General features: G+C 42.3%; 1 protein-coding gene across 1 annotated transcript in view; it reads left to right on the forward strand.

Moving 5' to 3' along the window:
- Positions 1-12,217: 12,217 nt before the first annotated feature.
- The window catches only part of LOC139309382 (zinc-binding protein A33-like), a 12,934-nt gene continuing 6,811 nt past the window's right edge, over positions 12,218-18,340 (forward strand). The window contains exons 1-3 of the mRNA XM_070933445.1: positions 12,218-12,643; positions 15,128-15,223; positions 17,182-17,415. Of these exons, the coding sequence (XP_070789546.1) occupies positions 12,218-12,643; positions 15,128-15,223; positions 17,182-17,415 (756 nt within the window). The remainder of the gene's footprint in view (positions 12,644-15,127; positions 15,224-17,181; positions 17,416-18,340) is intronic.

Genomic DNA, 18,340 nt, shown 5'->3' on the forward strand with positions numbered 1-18,340 from the left:
AGTCAGTCAGTCAGTCTCTCTCCCTCTCTCTCTCTCTCTCTCTCTCTCTCTCTCTCTCTGTGTGTGTGTGTGTGTGTCTGTCTCTCTCTCTCTGCCTCTTTGTCTGTCTCTGTTTCTCCCCCTCCCTCTTTTTTGCTGTATTTCCTCCCCTCCTCGTTTTCTGTGAAAGTCTGCATGTGTCAAAAGGGATATTTTGGGCCTTTGACAGACTCCATCTGAGGGGGCTGCATTTTCAGCTTTAGATTCATGGATTAACACTGGCAAAATAACTGGGACCATCTGGTCCAAGCACACTGGGATTAATTAAGCACTGGATGTTTGGAGAAGCTGGAAGAAAGAAGTGGCTTCAAAGATACTTTGCGAATCCATGGTTGGCCAAGAGATACCTGGTCCTCGCTGTTGTCAAGAGTGGACAAGAAAAGAAGGCAGGAACTGAGATTGGCCGGATCTGACGTGGCACCGACCGGACTTTGATCTGGATGGGTTCATGGACTGAACCGAAAAAAAGAATGGATGCTGGTTCCTCATAAGGACCAGTTTTGCCATTCCACATCCTCCAGATCATCCCAAAATATGAGGACTTGGCCCTGTTCTTTGTACACTTGTTTGTTTTTTTCCTGGAGACTTGAGGTGACCTGATTGTAGATACTGTACTGTATAAAAGGGTGGTTGGAAAAAATGCACTTTTCCAAACTAAAGAGAAGAGTCAGGAAATCAGTGCGCGAGTTTTTCTTTTCTCCTGTGATTCCATGTTAAAAGATGCCACTCCAAAAGTGCCCTGGAAGTTAACCATGGCATCCGGGCACATTCCTAGCTGCCATCTGCGTTGGATCACACAGGCAACTTCTGACAGGCAACCTATGCAATAAATACCTTGGTGGAAAGGAGACAAAAGGACAAAAAGACTTTCTTTTTAGCCTCCAACACAATATTGTTTAATGTCTTAAGCAATAAATATATTTTGTTAAGTAATTAATTCACCAAGCCTCTTTCAAAGTTGTAGAAAGTTGCAGAAACGGGAATTCCCAATGTCCTCAATAGGTTCCTAAAATAATTAAGAGCTTTCTATGCTTTTGGTGGAGGCATCCTTTATCAGAAAAAAAAACAAAAAACACAACCCAAGTTAAAACATAAGTGACAAACATTTGTTGAACCTGGTCCTTCAGAAGTTACCGTTGTGCAGCTCAGTCTTACATGTTTTTGCTTAGAGCAGGGGTGTATCAAACCCGCGTCGTCATGTGGCATATTACGACTTTTTTCCCCTTTCCCTAAACCGGGGGTGGGCGTGGCCAGCGCATGACGAATCCGGCCTGCGGGCCGCGAGTTTGACACTCCTGAAGATTTGTAGGGTTCGTTGACAACTCAGATTGTATAGAGTATATAGAACGTCCTATTCTGTTAAATTGATGGCATCCAGATTTATGCAATTGAAAGAAATTTTAACACTGAAAACCAAGGACAGGGTTCACGCACAGTAGTAACCCAGGGCTTGTTTTAATCATGGTTTGTTCGATGGTCTGAATGCTCATGTTGCAAGATGTAAACCATGACTTATAAGCCACAGTGGCTTGGTATGTAAAACATGCGTATTAAAAACAAACGGAGCTGTTGTTTTATGATACTGTCAGAAAGTGCAAAAGGTTGTGTGGTGGTGTTCTTTAGCAGACATCTTGAATAGATTACCATATTTGGGCTGTAAAAATCTAGAGAACTGCTAAAGGCAGCAAGCAGTAGGTTTCATGTACCTCTTTGCTTCCTCTGACTGTTCATCTGGATTTTTTGCAGTCCAGAGATGATAGCCCTACTTGTGAAACCTGTGCAAAAGAGGGTGTAGCGTGTGATGCACTTCTGAATTTTAGTTCTTGTGTCTTTTTCAAATATGTACAAATGCGAGAAAAGCTTTTCCATACATAGAATGATTCCCTGGAATCGGCGTGCAAAGGGAGGTATGCTACGGTTATATTTCTATTCTCTCAGGAGGAAATACCACAAAGCTGAATGTTTTTTTCCCAAGAAATTGTACATAGAATTGTAGCTTTAGTCATGACTAACTGTTGCTTGATGGGGGTAAGCTAATGTTTCAAGTATTTTCAATTGTTTGAAATTTACCCGTCTTAATTACAGTAGATGTATATTTCTGTTTGAAAATGTTTCAGTGGTACAGTGTGCCTATAACAGCTTTTTTTTGTTTGTTTCATCATCTCTCCATTTATCCTGTCAAATGCCTTTTTTTGTGTTTTCCTGGGAATACTTGTAGCTGTTTGTTTCTTTATGTGTATCGGGATGTGTATATATTTGAAGAGCAGAAAAAAAAAATAGATTTTTTTACATTAATATATAGAAGTTTGGGGGTTCGTTTGTTTTTAGTTCCTTTCCATTTATGTGGTGAAATAAAACGCTTTGCATTTTGTATACTACCATAATTGGTCTGTGAAAGTCAGCCTTTCTACTCACAGAAAAGAGAATGAAATTGGACTGGAGGATGTGCAAAAAATTAATCTATGAAAAGAACCCATATCATATTTGAATGTAGCTGTATAATGATATAAATTCAAGGGTTAGGAAATGTCAGCGTATAGGTATACAACTAGTAGTCACTAAATGAATGGCCATTAAGCGAGGACTACCTGTGTAGCTATATGCTTAAATTTCCCAGCCCTTAAATAGACTATTTACAGCACAAAGGAATTCATTTGATCACATCTACGGAATCACACACACACACACGTACACCAGGATGAAATGCCCTGAAGTCTGCTACTGGTTCGCTTCGCTACTGGTTTGCTTCATGCGTGCGCATGCGCGGTGCGTGGCAAACGTGTGCTTTGCATGCATGTGCACTGCATGCGCTACTGCACAGTGCTGAAAAAGGATTAAGAAGCCTTTTCTGAGTCTGCAAAGATAAGTAGAACAGCGAGAGAGGGAACAGGTTTGCCACACGATTTAGATTCTAAATCTAAATCTAAATTGCGCAGCACAGCTGATCGTCGGAAATACTGGTTCGCCCGAACCTGTAGCATTTATAGCATTTGCATAATAAATAGCATTTTATTACTACCAGTTTGGGCGAACTGGTCCGAACCGGAAGCATGTCACCCCTGACACACACACACACATCCTGCTTAGCTATAGTATGATTTTATTAGATTTTGACTTGGGGTAACATGGGGACCTACCCAGGCATTGTGGCTTCTTCAGCAAATTGCAGTTTAACAACCACCAATTTAACAATACTTTTGCATGACTATGCCACGTTATTCTCGTTTTGGAGGTTTAAGGGGGTAATTTTCTTCTTCTAGTAACTTCCTCTTTTGGACTTCCTATTTGAGCTTTGCAGTGGTGTTCTTCTGTGAGGCCCAAAACCAAGAATGACATGGGGCAATTCTTCCAAAGAAAGTTCTTTATTGTTTCACACCTATAGACAGAATCTTGCCAGACTGAGGACTGTTGTATCTGCATCTACATTATACTCTGGGAACTATTAAGGAGCAGTTGTCTTCATCCTTTTTCTTCCACACATGATAATCTGGCCTGGGTTACCTCTTACACCACCGGAATGCCTCCCTTCCCTCCTGGGGATCCCCCACTATGCATCCCATCCCATCTCCTCTAATAAAAGCCAGTGAGCCCTCCGAACAAGCAAAGTAAGAAATAATAATAATAATAATAATAATAATAATAATAATAATAATAATTCAATTCTTTTATCAAAATGAAGATGGATTTTGTTCATGTGTAAAGTACATTTTACACACGTGTAAGGTGATGATGGGTGTGCTGTTGGAAGATCTGAAGGTCCAAGTTGGCAGCAGGTTGCAGAAGACTTACCGTGTGGTCAACAAGAATTAACACCAATTTGGTGATATATCAATTCTCGGCCACCTATTGTTGATGCTGAAATAAGCGACTTGTGATTGGGTGAATTGCTCTGATGTCAGAGAATGCTGATGAATATCTGAGCTGCTGGAGACAATGGTTAGGGTTCATCAGCAAAGAATGTTTACAAATACTTGCTACTTTAAGGGCGAGTGAAAAGGTAAAGTTTGCATGCTGCAGTGGATAATAGGTTATTGATAGTTCACAGATACCGGTAGTCTTTAGCTGACGGCCACAGCTGAACCCAAAATTTCTCTTGCTAAGCAAGACAGTTGTTAAGCAAATTTTGCTCCATTTTACAACCTTCCTTGCCACAGCTGTTGAAGTGAATCACTGCAGTTGTTAAATTAGTCCCATGGTTGTTAAGTGAATCTGGCTTCCCCCTTTGACTTTGTCAAAATGTGTTGTGACCTAGGCCCAAGTAGTTATTACCAGACACAATCAGTCCTAAACAAACATTTTATTAGAACAGCTGAGAATTACTTCATTCTCAGCTTAGTCCAAATTAATTCCAAAACAAATTCTTGATAAACAGTCCTTCGGTCGTATCACCAACCTTTGTCTTCTTTGGCACCCTGTCAAAGGCTTTTCTTGGCAAAACCCCACAAAGTTCAGAAGCAAGAGATTCTGACAAGAAACAAATGTAGCAATGTTGCTTTCTGTTCTGTCCCCATCTCACACACGCACACAAACAGTCAGCCAGGAGTTAATAAAACCAGCAGTCAGGAATTCCTTTGAGATAACAGAATTGGCAGCAACCCAGTAGCTGCCTGCCAAAAACTTTACTCACAAAGGGAGGTTTTTCTCCTCCGTCTGATAAACCAAAATAAGTCCACAAAGCCAAAGAATTGTCAAGTCCAGTCCATAATAAATCCAAAGAGGGCATATAACGAAGTTCCAGAAACGCAGTATGACTTGCTAGCTTTTCAGTTTTGTCCGTCACAAGGCCTGAATGGCCACCACACCCCCTTTTATCCCCTGTGGGGTATGGTCCAGTGACTCAGCTTAATCTCTGGCATGCCTCCTTCTCTGCTGTGCGCGCTTGTCTTTCCAACGCTGTCGGGGATTCAGCTAAAACTCATCTCCGTCGCTGTCTAACTGTGGCTGCTCGGAAGTGCCTGGCTCCTGGCCTATCTCTTGGCCTTCGGAGGACACCTGAGGCATTGCCAGAGAGGAGGGTCCTGGAGAGGGAGGCCTTGCCAACTCCTCTCCTTCCCTTCTTCTCCCTCTGATAAGACGGGCTCGGGGGTCGAATTAAACGAAACCGAAATTAAATTAAATTAAATTAAAACCGAATTAAACAATTTGGCTGAGACAAATTAAAAATACCCAATAATTTTAAAAACAAATTAAAACTTACATTTTAAAGGGGAAAGATTTAGGCCAGGCCGGCTTGATGGAATAAAAAAGTCTTGAGAGTGCGACGGAAGGTGCTCATGGCTACATTGTCAAATCCTTATGTTCTGCACCTTCACATCTGACAAGTTAACCCATGTTACCAATAACTTTTTGCCGGGGCTGTTTCCTCCTTCCCCATCAGTTGCCACCATCGTTTGATCCACCCACTGATGTCCTGTGTTAGCATCATTACTGGGCTTTCTGTCCAGCTCTTTCGCCAACCCCTCCCTCCCAACCTAGATGCAGTAGTGTTAATGCAGTGGTGTGAAAAAAATGCTGATGCAGCTTTGCTAGCATGCTGAGGGTTTGCAGAGGTGGAAAAATGCTGCATTATCATTGCTACACCGAACCCAGCTGCAATTTCTAGTTCCTGAACTCTTCCCTCTCCCCTTGAAGCGGAGTGCCAAGAACAAGGACGAGCTGGGCAGGAGACAAGAACTACAATGGAGATTTTTAGCCTGGAGGAAAAGTGGGGGAGAGCCATTCAAACTAGAGGAGAGCATTTCAACCCAAGGGTAAGAAAGCAACTTAACTGTTTACTTCAGCTGATTCTTTGCCTCTGAAGCCAGGAGGTGGAGAAGGGGAAGAATACCTGAGATTTCCTGAGAAAGTTATGAGGTTCTAAACATACTTAATGGGAAGTGAATCTATTTTAATTCAATGGGCTTTGCTTGCTCCTGAGTCAACTTGAGACTCTTAAACGGAAAGAACTGAATAAAAAGTTGGAATAGAAATAAATATACTTTCAAGTGGTCCGTGTGAGTTATAAATACTATTTTCACTAAATTTATTGCATTAAGCGAGTTCCTGCAAGACATTATTTGTTGCTGTGGTGATTTTTGGAATGAGTTCTGATCTCTTGTTAATATTGCTCCTGATGGGTTTTCCATACAGTTCCAAAAGAAGTCAAATTTCAATTAAAATCCTCCCTGGAAATCTGTGTTATTAGCAAGTGACTTTGGGGTTTAGTAGAAGGTGGGTGGAATTCTCTACAGTGGCTCAAAATCTTGGTTTGAATCTCTCTCAAATCCCAATCTGGTGAGATACAATATAAATCTCTCCTCCACCACCCTCCATGGCTGAAAAGTGATTCTGCTGTCCAGATTTAAGATTTCTTAATAGAAAGCATGCAAAGGACTAGCCAGGCTCTGAATAGTGCTGGATTAAATGCTTAATCTTGCTGGACATTTATTCCATGCTAGCAATTTATTTATTATTGGCACCAGGTTTCCGGATTATGTAGGAAGAGGCTGATATAGAAAAAAATGGGAACAGGAGGGTTGATTTCTTCTAAAGCAAGTTTTCTGAAGGATTAGACCTGGATGATTCGGAGGAACTCAACATTCCAGGAAACAAAAGTAATATAAGGTCCTGCCTTGAATTTCTAAAAGGATAATTTGGGATTATGCTTCACTAGAAGACCTCCAAGGTCCCTTCCAACTCTGTCATTTTATTCTGTTCTATTGTATTCAATCACCAAGCTGGGATTTGAGGACTCGGAGTATAGAAGATGGGATTCGGCATTTTTTTTCTGAGGAACTCGAATGCACTCTGACTGGCATAACTTCATTGACTTCAGATAGATTAACAGAGTTGGAAGGGACCTTGTAGGCCATGTAGTCCAACCCCCCACCCAAGCAGGAGACCCTACACCATTTCTGACAAATAGCAGTCCAGTCTCCCCTTGAAAGCCTCCAGTGATGAAGTTCCCACAACTTCTGAAGGCAAAGCTCTTCCATTGGTTGATTGTGCTCACTGTCAGAAAGTTTCTCCTTATTTCTGGGTTGAATCTCTCCTTGATCAGTTTCCATCCATTATTCCTTGTCTGGCCTTCAGGTGCTTTAGAAAATACCTTGACCACCCTCCTCTTTGTGGCAGCCCCTCAAATATTGGAATACTGCTATCATGTCTCCTCTGGTCCTTCTCTTCACTAGACTAGCCATGTCCAGTTCCTACAACTGTTCATCGTATGTTTTAGTCTCCAGTCCCCTAATCATCCTGGTTGCTCTTCTCTGCACTTTTTCTAGAGTCTCAACATCTCAACAACATTGCTTCTCAGTATCTGCTAGACATCTATTTGATTAATTTCAGCCCCCTTCCTTGTCTTCAGGAGCAAAAAGCTACTTATATGGGAGATTTCCTTTCCTTTTATTCTCTATTTTGTGAGATAGGCCAGGTTGGAAGAGAACTACCGTCTGGCCACCTAATGATCCATACAATAGTCCTTAATTTATGACCGCAGTGGAGGCCAAAATTTCTGTTGCTAAGCAAAGCAAGTGTTCAGTGAGTTTTGCCCCATTTTACGACCTTTCTTGCCACAGTTGTTAAGTGAATCCCTCCAGTTGTTCAGTTAGTAACACTGTTGTTAAGTGAATCTGGCTTCCTGGTTGACTTTGCTTGTTGGAAGGTCGTGAAAAGGTGACCATATGACCCTGGGACACTGCAACTGTCATAAATACATGCCAGTTGCCAAGCCTCTGAATTTTGATTACCTGATTCTGGGGATGATGCAACAGTCGTGTGAAAAAGGGTCATAAGTCACTTTTTTCGGTGCTGTAGTAACTTTGAATGGTCACTAAATGAATGGTTGTAAGTTGAGAACTACCCTGTTTCCCCAAAAATAAGACCTCCCCGGATAATAAGCCCAATCAGGATTTTGAGCACATGCGCTAAAATAAGCCTTCCCCAAAAATAAGCCACCTCCCAAAAATAAGCCCTCCCTGAAAATATTTAAGTGCCATTTCCTCTGGCTAGGGTTAGAGAGACAGAGGTGGAAATCAGGTAAGATGGCAAGAGGAGCCCCATCTTGCTCCATGCGCCCCAAAATAATAAGACCTCCCCCGAAAATAAGACCAAGTGCTTATTTTGGGGTTCAAAAAAATATAAGACAGGGTCTTATTTTCGGGGAAACACGGTGCTTGGAATTTTGAGGAACACTAGTAAAATATTTATGGGTGGGTGGTACAACAGGAAAGAAACATGCAGGATTTCTCAACCTCAGCCACTTTAAGATGTGTGGACTTCAACTCCCAGAATCCCCTAGTAAGCAAGGAGAATTCTGGGGAAGGCTGGCTGGGGAGTTCTGGGAACTGAAGTCTGTACATCTTAAGGTTGCCCGAGTTGAGAAACACTGAAATTGGAGCACAATGCATTTCTGTTGGAGGAGTTTTTCATGGAGCAGAACAAACCTCAAGTTACTTTCCCACCCATCCACTCACCCACTCATCATACTTTTAAGAGTTATTGTCTTAATAATAAAAAGAAACATATCAGTTGTCATAGAAGTTTTGATAAGGATATCGAGAAGCAAGGCTTCAATTAACACACATTCCTTCTAAGCTTCTATCCTGCTAAGATGTCCCAAGAATTTGTTTTCCTCACAACCCTTAGGACTATGGAATTATTCTTCAGGTTATCTTTTCATTCATCTGTCGATTCATGCAAGAGATCCACACCAAACCAGAAACCTGAGTGCTGTGGTTGCTTAGGAAAGAACTGGGGTGCACAAATAATTCGAACGATTTAATTCAGAATGATTTCTTTCTTATTTCAAAGTAGAAAAAAATGTTGTTGTTTTTTAAAGGGCTTCATGGACACTGAAATATTCTTTAAATGAGAAAGGCTGAAATAATCATAATAAAAAATAAGCTTTCCTGAAGATCCAGAAAAACCTGGTGTTAGCTGCCACCTTATACTTGCTTGTGCTTCCACAGGCTGCCATGAATTGTGGGAGGGAGGCGGGCGGAAGGCAAGAGGGAAAATGAAAATTAAGTTTCAGAAGCAGGGAGGAAAGCAGGAAAAGGAAAGTTAAGTTCTGCATCTCTTGGAGTTGCTGTTTCAAAGTCATCTGGCATACCAGCTGCATATCTTCCTGTACACAACTGGCCATTACAAAAACATCCAGCCTGAACTTGATTGATTGCACGGGGTGGGTGATGGGAGGGGAAGATTAAACTTAGGGCTTTTGGCATGCGATGCTCAGTTCTGGCTACGCATCACTGCAACGCCCTTCTAATAAAAAGATGCCTTTCTCAACAGATGGAGCTGAGGATGTTTTTTATTTAGAGGTTTAAGTGGCGGCAGGTCTGACACATTGAGGGTTTTCCCCGCCCTGCAGCGGCCTGTGAGAATCACCTGGAGGAAGAGGAGAAAGAGACGCAGCCCAGACAACGGTGAGATAAGAAATTTCTGTGTGCAAAATAGGAATGCAATTTGAGAAAACGTCTCAGGGTTTCTCCTTCCTGGTTCACTTTAGGATGAAGGCAGGAAGCGCCTTCAGACTCTGTTTCTGTAACCCTGTAAGAAAAGTAGTTTTAGTGTTCATGATTTTGGTGTTCAAGGCTGATCTGTCTGGGATGGCAGACACCCCTTCGCCTCAGTCTTCCAGTACTTGAGGGGCTATCACAGACAAGAGAAGGTTGACATATTCTCCAGAGCAGGACAAAAAGTAACGGATGGAAACTTGTCAAAGGAGAGATCCAACCTAGAATTAAGGAGAAATTTCTTGAAAGTAATAACAACCAGTGAAATGCTTGCTTCCAGAATGGAATGGAATGGAATAGAATAGAATAATAGGGTTGGAAGGGATCTTGGAGGTCTTCTAGTCCAACCCCCTGCTTAGGCAGGAAACCCTACACCACTTCAGACAAATAGTTATCCAATATCTTCTTAAAAACTTCCAGTGTTGGAGCATTCACAATTTCTGGAGTCAAGTTGTTCCACTGATTAATTGTTCTAACTATCAGGAAATTTTTCCTTAGTTCTAGGTTGCTTCTCCCTTTGATTAGTTTCCACCCATTGCTTCTTGTCCTGCCTTCAGGTGCTTTGGAGAATAGATCGACTCCTTCTTCTTTGTCGCAGCCTCTGAGATATTGGAACACTGATATCATGTCACCCTTAGTCGTTCTTTTCATACACATACCCAATTCCAGCAACCGTTCTTCATATGTTTTAGCTTCTAGTATCCTAATCATCTTTGTTGCTCTTCTCTGCACTCTTTCTAGAGTCTCAACATTTTTTTTACATCGTGGCGACCAAAACTGAATGCAGTATTCCAAGTGTGGCCTTACCAGGGCATTATAAAGTGGTATTAACACTTCAAGGTATCTTGATTCTATCCCTCTGTTTATGCAGCCTAGAACTGTGTTGGCTTTTTTGGCAGCTGCTGCACACTGTTGGCTCATATTTAAATGGTTGTCCTCCAAGATCTCTCTCACAGTTACTACTATTGAGCAAGGTACCACATATATTGTATCTGTGCATTTTGTTTTTCTTGCCTAAATATAGAACCTTACTTTTTTCATTATTGAATTTCATTTTGTTAGTGCCCAATGTTCAAGTCTGTCAAGTTCCTTCTGAATCTTAAGCCTATCTTCTGGAGTGTTGGCTATTCCTGGTAGCTTGGTGTCATCTGCAAATTTGATGAGTTCCCTATCTATCCCCTTGTCCAAATCATTGACAAAGATGTTGAAGAGTACTTGGGGTACCCCACTGCATACTTTCCTCCATGTAGATGCAGTTCCATTGAGGACTACATGTTGAGTGTGATTGATCAGCCAGTTACGAATCCATCTGATGGTGAGGCTGTCTAACCCACATTTTTCTATCTTATCAAGTAGTAGGTTATAGTTTACTTTATCAAATGCCTTACTGAAGTCCAAGTAAATTATATCGACAGCATTCCTCTGGTCCCCTAATTTTGTCACTTTGTCAAAGAATGCAATAAGATTTGGTATGATCTGTTTTTGACAAACCCATGTTGGCTTTTGATTATTACTTTGTTTGCATCTAGGTGTTCGCTGATTTGTTTCTTGATTGTCTTTTCCAGAATCTTCCCTGGTATTGAGGTCAGGCTGATATGTCTGTAGTTTCCTGGATCTGGTTTTTTCCCCTTTTTTGAAGATGGGAACTACATCAGCTCTTTTCTAGTCTTCTGGCAGTTCCCTGGTGCTCCAGGATCATTGAAAGGTATAATTCAGTGGTTCTGAGATCTTGTTTGCCAGTTCCTTCAGAACCTTGGGATGTAATCCATCTGGTCCTGGTGATTTGAACCTGTCTAGGGTAGACAGATGCTTACTTACCATTTTCTTCCCTATTTTAACTTGTGTTCCTAATCTGTTTTCTGTGGTGCTGTTTTTGATAGATTGGACTGTTTTTTCCCTTTGTGTAAAAAAAGACGCAAAAAAAGAGTTAAGTAGTTAAGTAGCTTTCTCCCTGTTGCTTGTCACCTTCTTGCCACTTTCTCCCAGCAATGGACCAACTGTTTTCTTGTCTTTTTCCCCTTGTTTTTAACATGATGGAAGAAGCTTTTTTGGGGGGTGGTGTGTGTTATTTTTTACTTTTGTCTCAAGCCTTTGTTCATTGTGAGCTTTAGTTTTTCTCACTTCATCTTTGCAGGCTAGGGCTATTTGCTGATATTCTGCCTTAGTTATGTGCCCCTCTTTCCAGTTTTTATACTTGTCCTTTTTGTCTTTCAATTTGTCAGAGTTCTTTATGCAGCCATGCTGGTTTCTTTTGAGAGGTTATTTTTCTACTTCATTGGTATTGTGCTAGACTGGGCTTTTATATCTCACTTTTCAAAATTTCCCAAGCGTCTTGAGTTGTTTTCCCCTTGAGGATTCTCATCCATGGAATCCTTCCCAAGCTCTCTCTCTACGTTTATTGAAATTAGCTCTCTTAGGACTCTAGTTTGACAGTGTTCTATTGCTTGTGCTTGCATAATGTTGAAGTTGTGGGTGCTCCATCACTAGAGGTTTTAAAGAAGAAATTGGGCAGCCAATGTCTGGAATGGTATAGGGTCTTCTACTTAGGCAGAGGGTTGGACTAGAAGACCTCCAAAGTCCCTTCCAACCCTATGTTCTATGTTCTATGTTCATACAACAGGCAGAAATAGAAGCTGTTCTAACTTGGGAAATCTGTTCAAGCTCTCTTTGAATCGACCAACATGGCTTCAGTACGGGAAGTGTCCAGTTTCACCGAGGACCTCCTGTGCCCCATTTGCCTCTCCCTCTTTCGGGAGCCCCACATGCTGGAGTGCGGCCACAGCTTCTGTGCTCCCTGCCTGGAGCCCTGCATCCCCAAAGGGCAAAGACGGGGCCTCTGCCCTGAGTGCCGCCGCCCCTTCGCTTTGCGCCGCATGACGATCAACCGAGCCCTCTGCAGCTTGGCCGAGAAGGCCCGGCTTCTGAAGCTGGATGAAGGGACTCAGCTGAGCAGCACCGGAGGCTGGTACTTCTGTGAGGAACACGAGGAGCCTCTCAAGCTCTTCTGCAGCCAAGATGAGGAGCCCGTTTGCGTCATCTGCCGGGACTTGCCTCAGCACCGGGGACACGACTTCCTGCCCATCAAAAATGCAGTTCAGACCTATCAGGTGAGAACTGGACCTGGGAAGAGAAAGAAGGTGGCCTCTGGTTGAACAAGACACTAATCTGCCTACCTGCCTACCTGCCTGCCTGCCTGCCTGCCTGCCTGCCTGCCTACCTACCTACCTACCTACCTGCCTGCCTGCCTGCCTGCCTGCCTGCCTGTTCTGATTGGTTAGGGGCTTGACTGTGCTCTGATTGGCTGGGGGGTTGGTTGTGCTCTGATTGGCTGGGGGTGTGTTCTGTTTGGGTGGGGGCTTGGTTGTGCTCAGCTTAGTCTGAGTTGCAGGGGGATTTGAGCTGGTGAGCTGCGTTGTTGTTGTTTGGCTTCGTGTTTGTGTCCGTGCGAGCTCTTCATGGTGGGTGTCTGTCTGCTTCATGTATGGATTGGAGGGGTTTAAAGTGGCTAATGATGCAGCTGTGGTCTGGCTTCTGGTCCTTGGTCAAGAACAACAACGCAGCTCACCAGCTCAAATCCCCCTGCAACTCAGACTAAGCTGAGCACAACCAAGCCCCCACCCAAACAGAACACACCACCAGCCAATCAGAGCACAACCAACCCCCCAGCCAATCAGAGCACAGCCAAGTCCCTAACCAATCAGAACACACCTCCACCCAATCAGAACACAGCCAAGTTCCCACCCAATCAGCTCACACCCCCACTAGCAGTTAAAAGGAAGAGACAGCTGCGATCTCACATTGCTCCTGGAAGCACGAAGCCGAGAACACCAGCCTGAAGATGACGAATGAGACTTTGTCGAAACGTCGCCAAGAAACCTCCAATTTTACGCGGGAGAAAACCCGAATAACCAAAGACCTACATACAAACACCCGCGAAAACCTCAGAAAACAACTATCTATCTATCTATCATCTATCTATCTATCTCTCCCTCTCCCTCTCCCTCTCCTGCTCCCGCTCCCTCTCCCTCTCCCTCTCCCTCCCTCTCCCTCCATCTGTCCATCTTCCCATCCATATCTATCTATCTATCTATCTATCTATCTATCTATCTATCTATCTATCTCCCTCCCCCTCCCCCTCCCCCTCCCCCTCTCCCTCTCCCTCTCCCTCTCCCTCTCCCTCCCCCTCTGTTTGTCCGTCTGTCCATTCATATCTATCTATCTATCTATCTATCTATCTATCTATCTATCTATCTATCTATCTATCTATCTATCTATCTATCTCCCTCTGTCCATCTGTCCATCCATATCTATCTATCTATCTATCTATCTATCTATCTATCTATCTATCTATCTATCTATCTCCCTCCCCTCCCCCTCCCCCTCTCCCTCTCCCTCTCCCTCTCCCTCCCCCTCTGTTTGTCCGTCTGTCCATTCATATCTATCTATCTATCTATCTATCTATCTATCTATCTATCTATCTATCTCCCTCTGTCCATCTGTCCATCCATATCTATCTATCTATCTATCTATCTATCTATCTATCTATCTATCTATCTATCTATCTATCTATCTATCTATCTATCTATCTATCTATCTATCTATCTCCCCCTCTCCCTCTCCCTCCCCCTCTCCCTATCCCTCCCTCTCTGTTTGTCCGTCTGTCCGTCTGTCCATTCATATCTATCTATCTATCTATCTATCTATCTATCTATCTATCTATCTATCTATCTATCTATCTATCTATCTATCTATCTATCTATCTGTGAAATTTATTTGCCACTTATCTCACCATGGGGATATTCTAGGCGGCTTATTGTGCAAGCCAAGATAAAGTACAAGTAGAGTTCACGGTAGAGACACTGAATGTAGGAGTTTTTGAAGCCTCCCAAATATTTACCAGGAAGTATAAGTAGATTTTTACTCTGAAAGGCATGAAGAAACATGAATACTGAATTCGTATCTCACATAAGTTAGGTAGAATTCGTCTTCCAACTTTCTGCAGGGAGGATACACTAATTGATTTTATTGACCACTAGGTGGCAGCAAAGGATAAGAGGTTGCTGTTTTTTTAAAATCCCTAGCTGTTTCCCTTCAAGTCATCTGGATTTGTGTAGCTGCTGTTGATGATGAGGGGAGTTGAAGAAAGAGTTTAATTGTGGGAATTGGTTTGGGAATGATAAACTAGCTTAAGGCCATTATATGAGGAGCAGGATCACTGGGAAAGAAGCTAAAAAGTATAAAAAGAAAACCTGCAAAAAACCATACACTTAAAAAAGCTGAAAGATATACATAAAAAGGAAAATATAAACCAGATCTATCAGCAAAAAGAAATACCTTAAATAAACGCAGGGGAACATCCAAAATTAATAGATTGGTAGCTAAATCTATCAACTATCGTAATAAACACTAGTTAGGGCTGGTTGGGGGACAGAGGTCTGATGGATTTTAAGGGCTGCTGAGTAGAACCTGGCAACACAAATGTCATAGCAGGATTAGCGTCTGCAAGTACTAGGGAGGTATAAAATTGTCCTGGGGTCAGTCAAATGCTGGTGTTCATTTTATGTGACATCTGAACTTTCTCTTCCTTTCAGGACCAGCTGAAGGCATCTCTGGAGCCTCTTGAGGAAGGTCTCAGGCGGTTGAAAAGGAGCCAGTGCCACCAGCAGGAGAACATTATCGAATTAAAGGTGCAGCTGGGAAGTGGTGAGGGTTGGGACTTCCTGTTTAATGCTAAACCAAGTGTATCTTCTCTCTCTTCATCCCAGCAACTATTGCTTTCGATGCTACCATTTGTGGCTCATTAATTTAAGGTGTTTCATAGTCAGCATTTAATCCAGGCTCCTGCAATTCAGTCCAAGGAAAAGAAAACCTACCTGCTTGTTTGATTTGCATTCAAATCAACAATAAATGAATAAATAAATATGGTCTAGTGTGGCATTCAAGTCTCCAAAGCTGTCAACCATGCATTTTTCAGGATATTCCATTCTGTTCCTTCTTCCCCCACGATTCTCAATTTAGTTTTAAACATTTAGAAGCACTGTGGTGCTCTAAGCTACCACAAAAGACACTCTTACAATTACAATCTTAAAATTTTGTGTACCAGTAGAAGGGAATATTTGTAGCTCAGGTTTGAAGGGTGGGGTCCTTGGTGCTTTCTGAACTTGCTTGTTTTCTTGCATATGTTTCGCTACTCAACTAGCTAACATTATCTGTTCTAGAAGGGAGTAGGATTTGCATGATGATATTACTTAGTTTGGTAATGAGACATCTACAAAACAACAACAACAATCAAGCTCAGAGAGCAGCAAGGACCCCACAGAACTTTGTGTGTGTGCGCGTATGTACATAAATGGAACTTTGTGTGAATGTATGTACCTTTGTGTGTATATGTGTACTGTCACTACATTATAATAAAAAGGCAAAAGATTTAAATTGCTGGTGTTGCTTAGGTAATCATCATAGTGGCGTTGATTGATTGATTATGAGTTACCTGACAGTGAAATGGGTGGCATATAAATTTAATAAATAAATAAAATAAATTATATGCCATCAAGTAGTTTTCAACTGCTAGCAAAACAGAGTTTCTCCATGACAATTTATCCCTAAGGTCGTTTTTCAGATCTTCCAATGGTGCCCCCATTGCCACTGTAACTATGTCCACCATCTTTGCTTTTGTTCTTCTTCATCTTCTTTTTCTTTCCATCTTTCCTAGTATTAGAGTCTCCTTAAGAAAATTAGGACTTTGCATCACATGCCCAGAGGTGGGCTGCTGCTGGTTCGCACCGGTTCGGGAGAACTGGTAGTTACGATTCTGCACAGTTCGGCAAATTAGCAAATCCCACCACTGGCTGGCCCCACCCCTGCTCATATTTTGGCCTGTTTTCTGGCCCATTTTTCGGCCTGTTTTGGGCCATTTTCAGGCCAAAAATGGCCTGAAAAGTGGCCCAGAAAATGGCCCAAAAAACGGTCTAAAAATGCTCCCAAAACAGCCTGAAAAACAGCCTGAAAATGGCTCAAAAATGGCTCAAAAAATGGCCTGTTTTTCAGACATTTTTGGCTGGTTTTTTGGCTCATCTTTTGGCCAGTTTCTGGGCCAAAAACAGCCTGAAAATGGCTTGAAAACAATCCAAAAAACAGCCTGAAAATGTCCTGAAAAATGACCTGAAAATGGCTCAAAAAATGGCCTGAAAATGGTCCCAAAACAGTCTGAAAACGGCCAAAAAACCAGCCTGAAAATGGCCAAAAAATGGCCAAAAATGGGTGGGGGAGGGAGTGGTGGGATTAGTACCAACCGGCTGAATCCTACCTCTGCCTTTGAGGAGAGTGGCCAGAAGGCGGGGCTGGGTGTGATGAATGATGTCACCCACCCAGTCACATGACCAACCGGCCACGCCTACCCAGCCAGGTTGTTAAGTTATTCAAGTCCCACCACTGCACATGCCCCAAGTAGGATGTTTTGAGTCATTAGTGCTTCAAATAAAAGATCAAACGAGTTGATTTGTTTGATGGTCCATTTATTTATTTTTGATGGCTATCCAAGGTATTCTCAGGAGTCTAGCCCAAAACCAACACCATTGTGGACAGGTGATCATTTCTGTTTGACCAAACCACAACCTTTTGCTGTGTCCCATCTCTGTTTTTCCAGACCTGCTCCGAATCCTTGTCTGATCATGTCTCTGGAGAGTTTGTAAAGATGCACCAGCTGCTGAACGACAGAGAGATGGCTATAAAACAGGCCTTAGACAACCAGAGAGAAAAAAACTTGGCTCAGATGGAAACCAAGTTAAAGGAACTGGACTGGAAGATGGCCTCACGTTCAGAAACTCTTTGTCGTGTACAGACCGGCCTTGAATGCAAAGACCACATAAGTTTCCTTAAGGTAAGGAGGACCGGGGGCTGTGGGGTTTTTTCTTGGGAAGAAGAAAATTGCTGGGTGCATAGATTGCACCAAACCATTGTCAGAAGAATAATTTGGGCTTCCAGCCTGAGCCGGGGTTGCACAAGAATAAATAAAAATGAGATCCAGGCAGCTGTGAGGAAAGAATGTTGTTTATTCCTGTTTATTCCTGAAAGCAAAATAATTTTCTTTTAGGGACAGGCTGTAGAGAAACGGGGTACAGTGGCAAACTTTTATAGAAGGAGCTTGTCTGGGATGTGGAAGTGTTTATGTGCTGAGGGTGTATGTGTGTGTGTATGTTTGTGAACATACAGTTCTGCTGGGAGACTTAGTTTGTGTTTGCAGACCTTATCCTTTGATATGTGGATTAGGCCTGGGTAATTTATTTTGGGATTTGAGGAAGTTTGCTCATTTGATTAACTTGGAGACACTGATTCTCAGACCACTGTGGATTTTGTTAATATTTTAAGGGAAGATGGAAACCGTATAAAGAATAAAATGTATTGAAATATAACACTTCTCACACCATAATTCATTCAATTAGTTTTTGTCACCACTGACAAAATCTCTGCATTTTCTTTATCTTTCTAAGCCACCCAGAATCACTGAGAGTCAGTTGGGTGGCCAAATCAATTTTCTTAAACAAATAAAATAAGTAGGACTGATTTCCTGTAACAATTGCTAGATTCCACAGTGTTTGTTCATATAAAAGAGAGATCGATCAGTACAGTATATGCACTTTATATCACTTTGGGTTTTCAGTGGCATCTCAAGCACTCTGACTCTACAGTCCTCAATTTTTGTTTCTTCTATATTTGTTGTGATAGCATTTCACCGGGATTTTTTTCCTGATAATAAACTCGGCTGAGGATCTACTGAGGGTAGAATCTGTTTGTGTGTCATTAAA

The sequence above is a fragment of the Pituophis catenifer genome, unplaced genomic scaffold (assembly GCF_029215685.1).
Source record: "Pituophis catenifer annectens isolate HBS135680 unplaced genomic scaffold, rPitCat1.0.hap2 SCAF_2, whole genome shotgun sequence".
NCBI classification, from domain to species: domain Eukaryota; kingdom Metazoa; phylum Chordata; class Lepidosauria; order Squamata; family Colubridae; genus Pituophis; species Pituophis catenifer.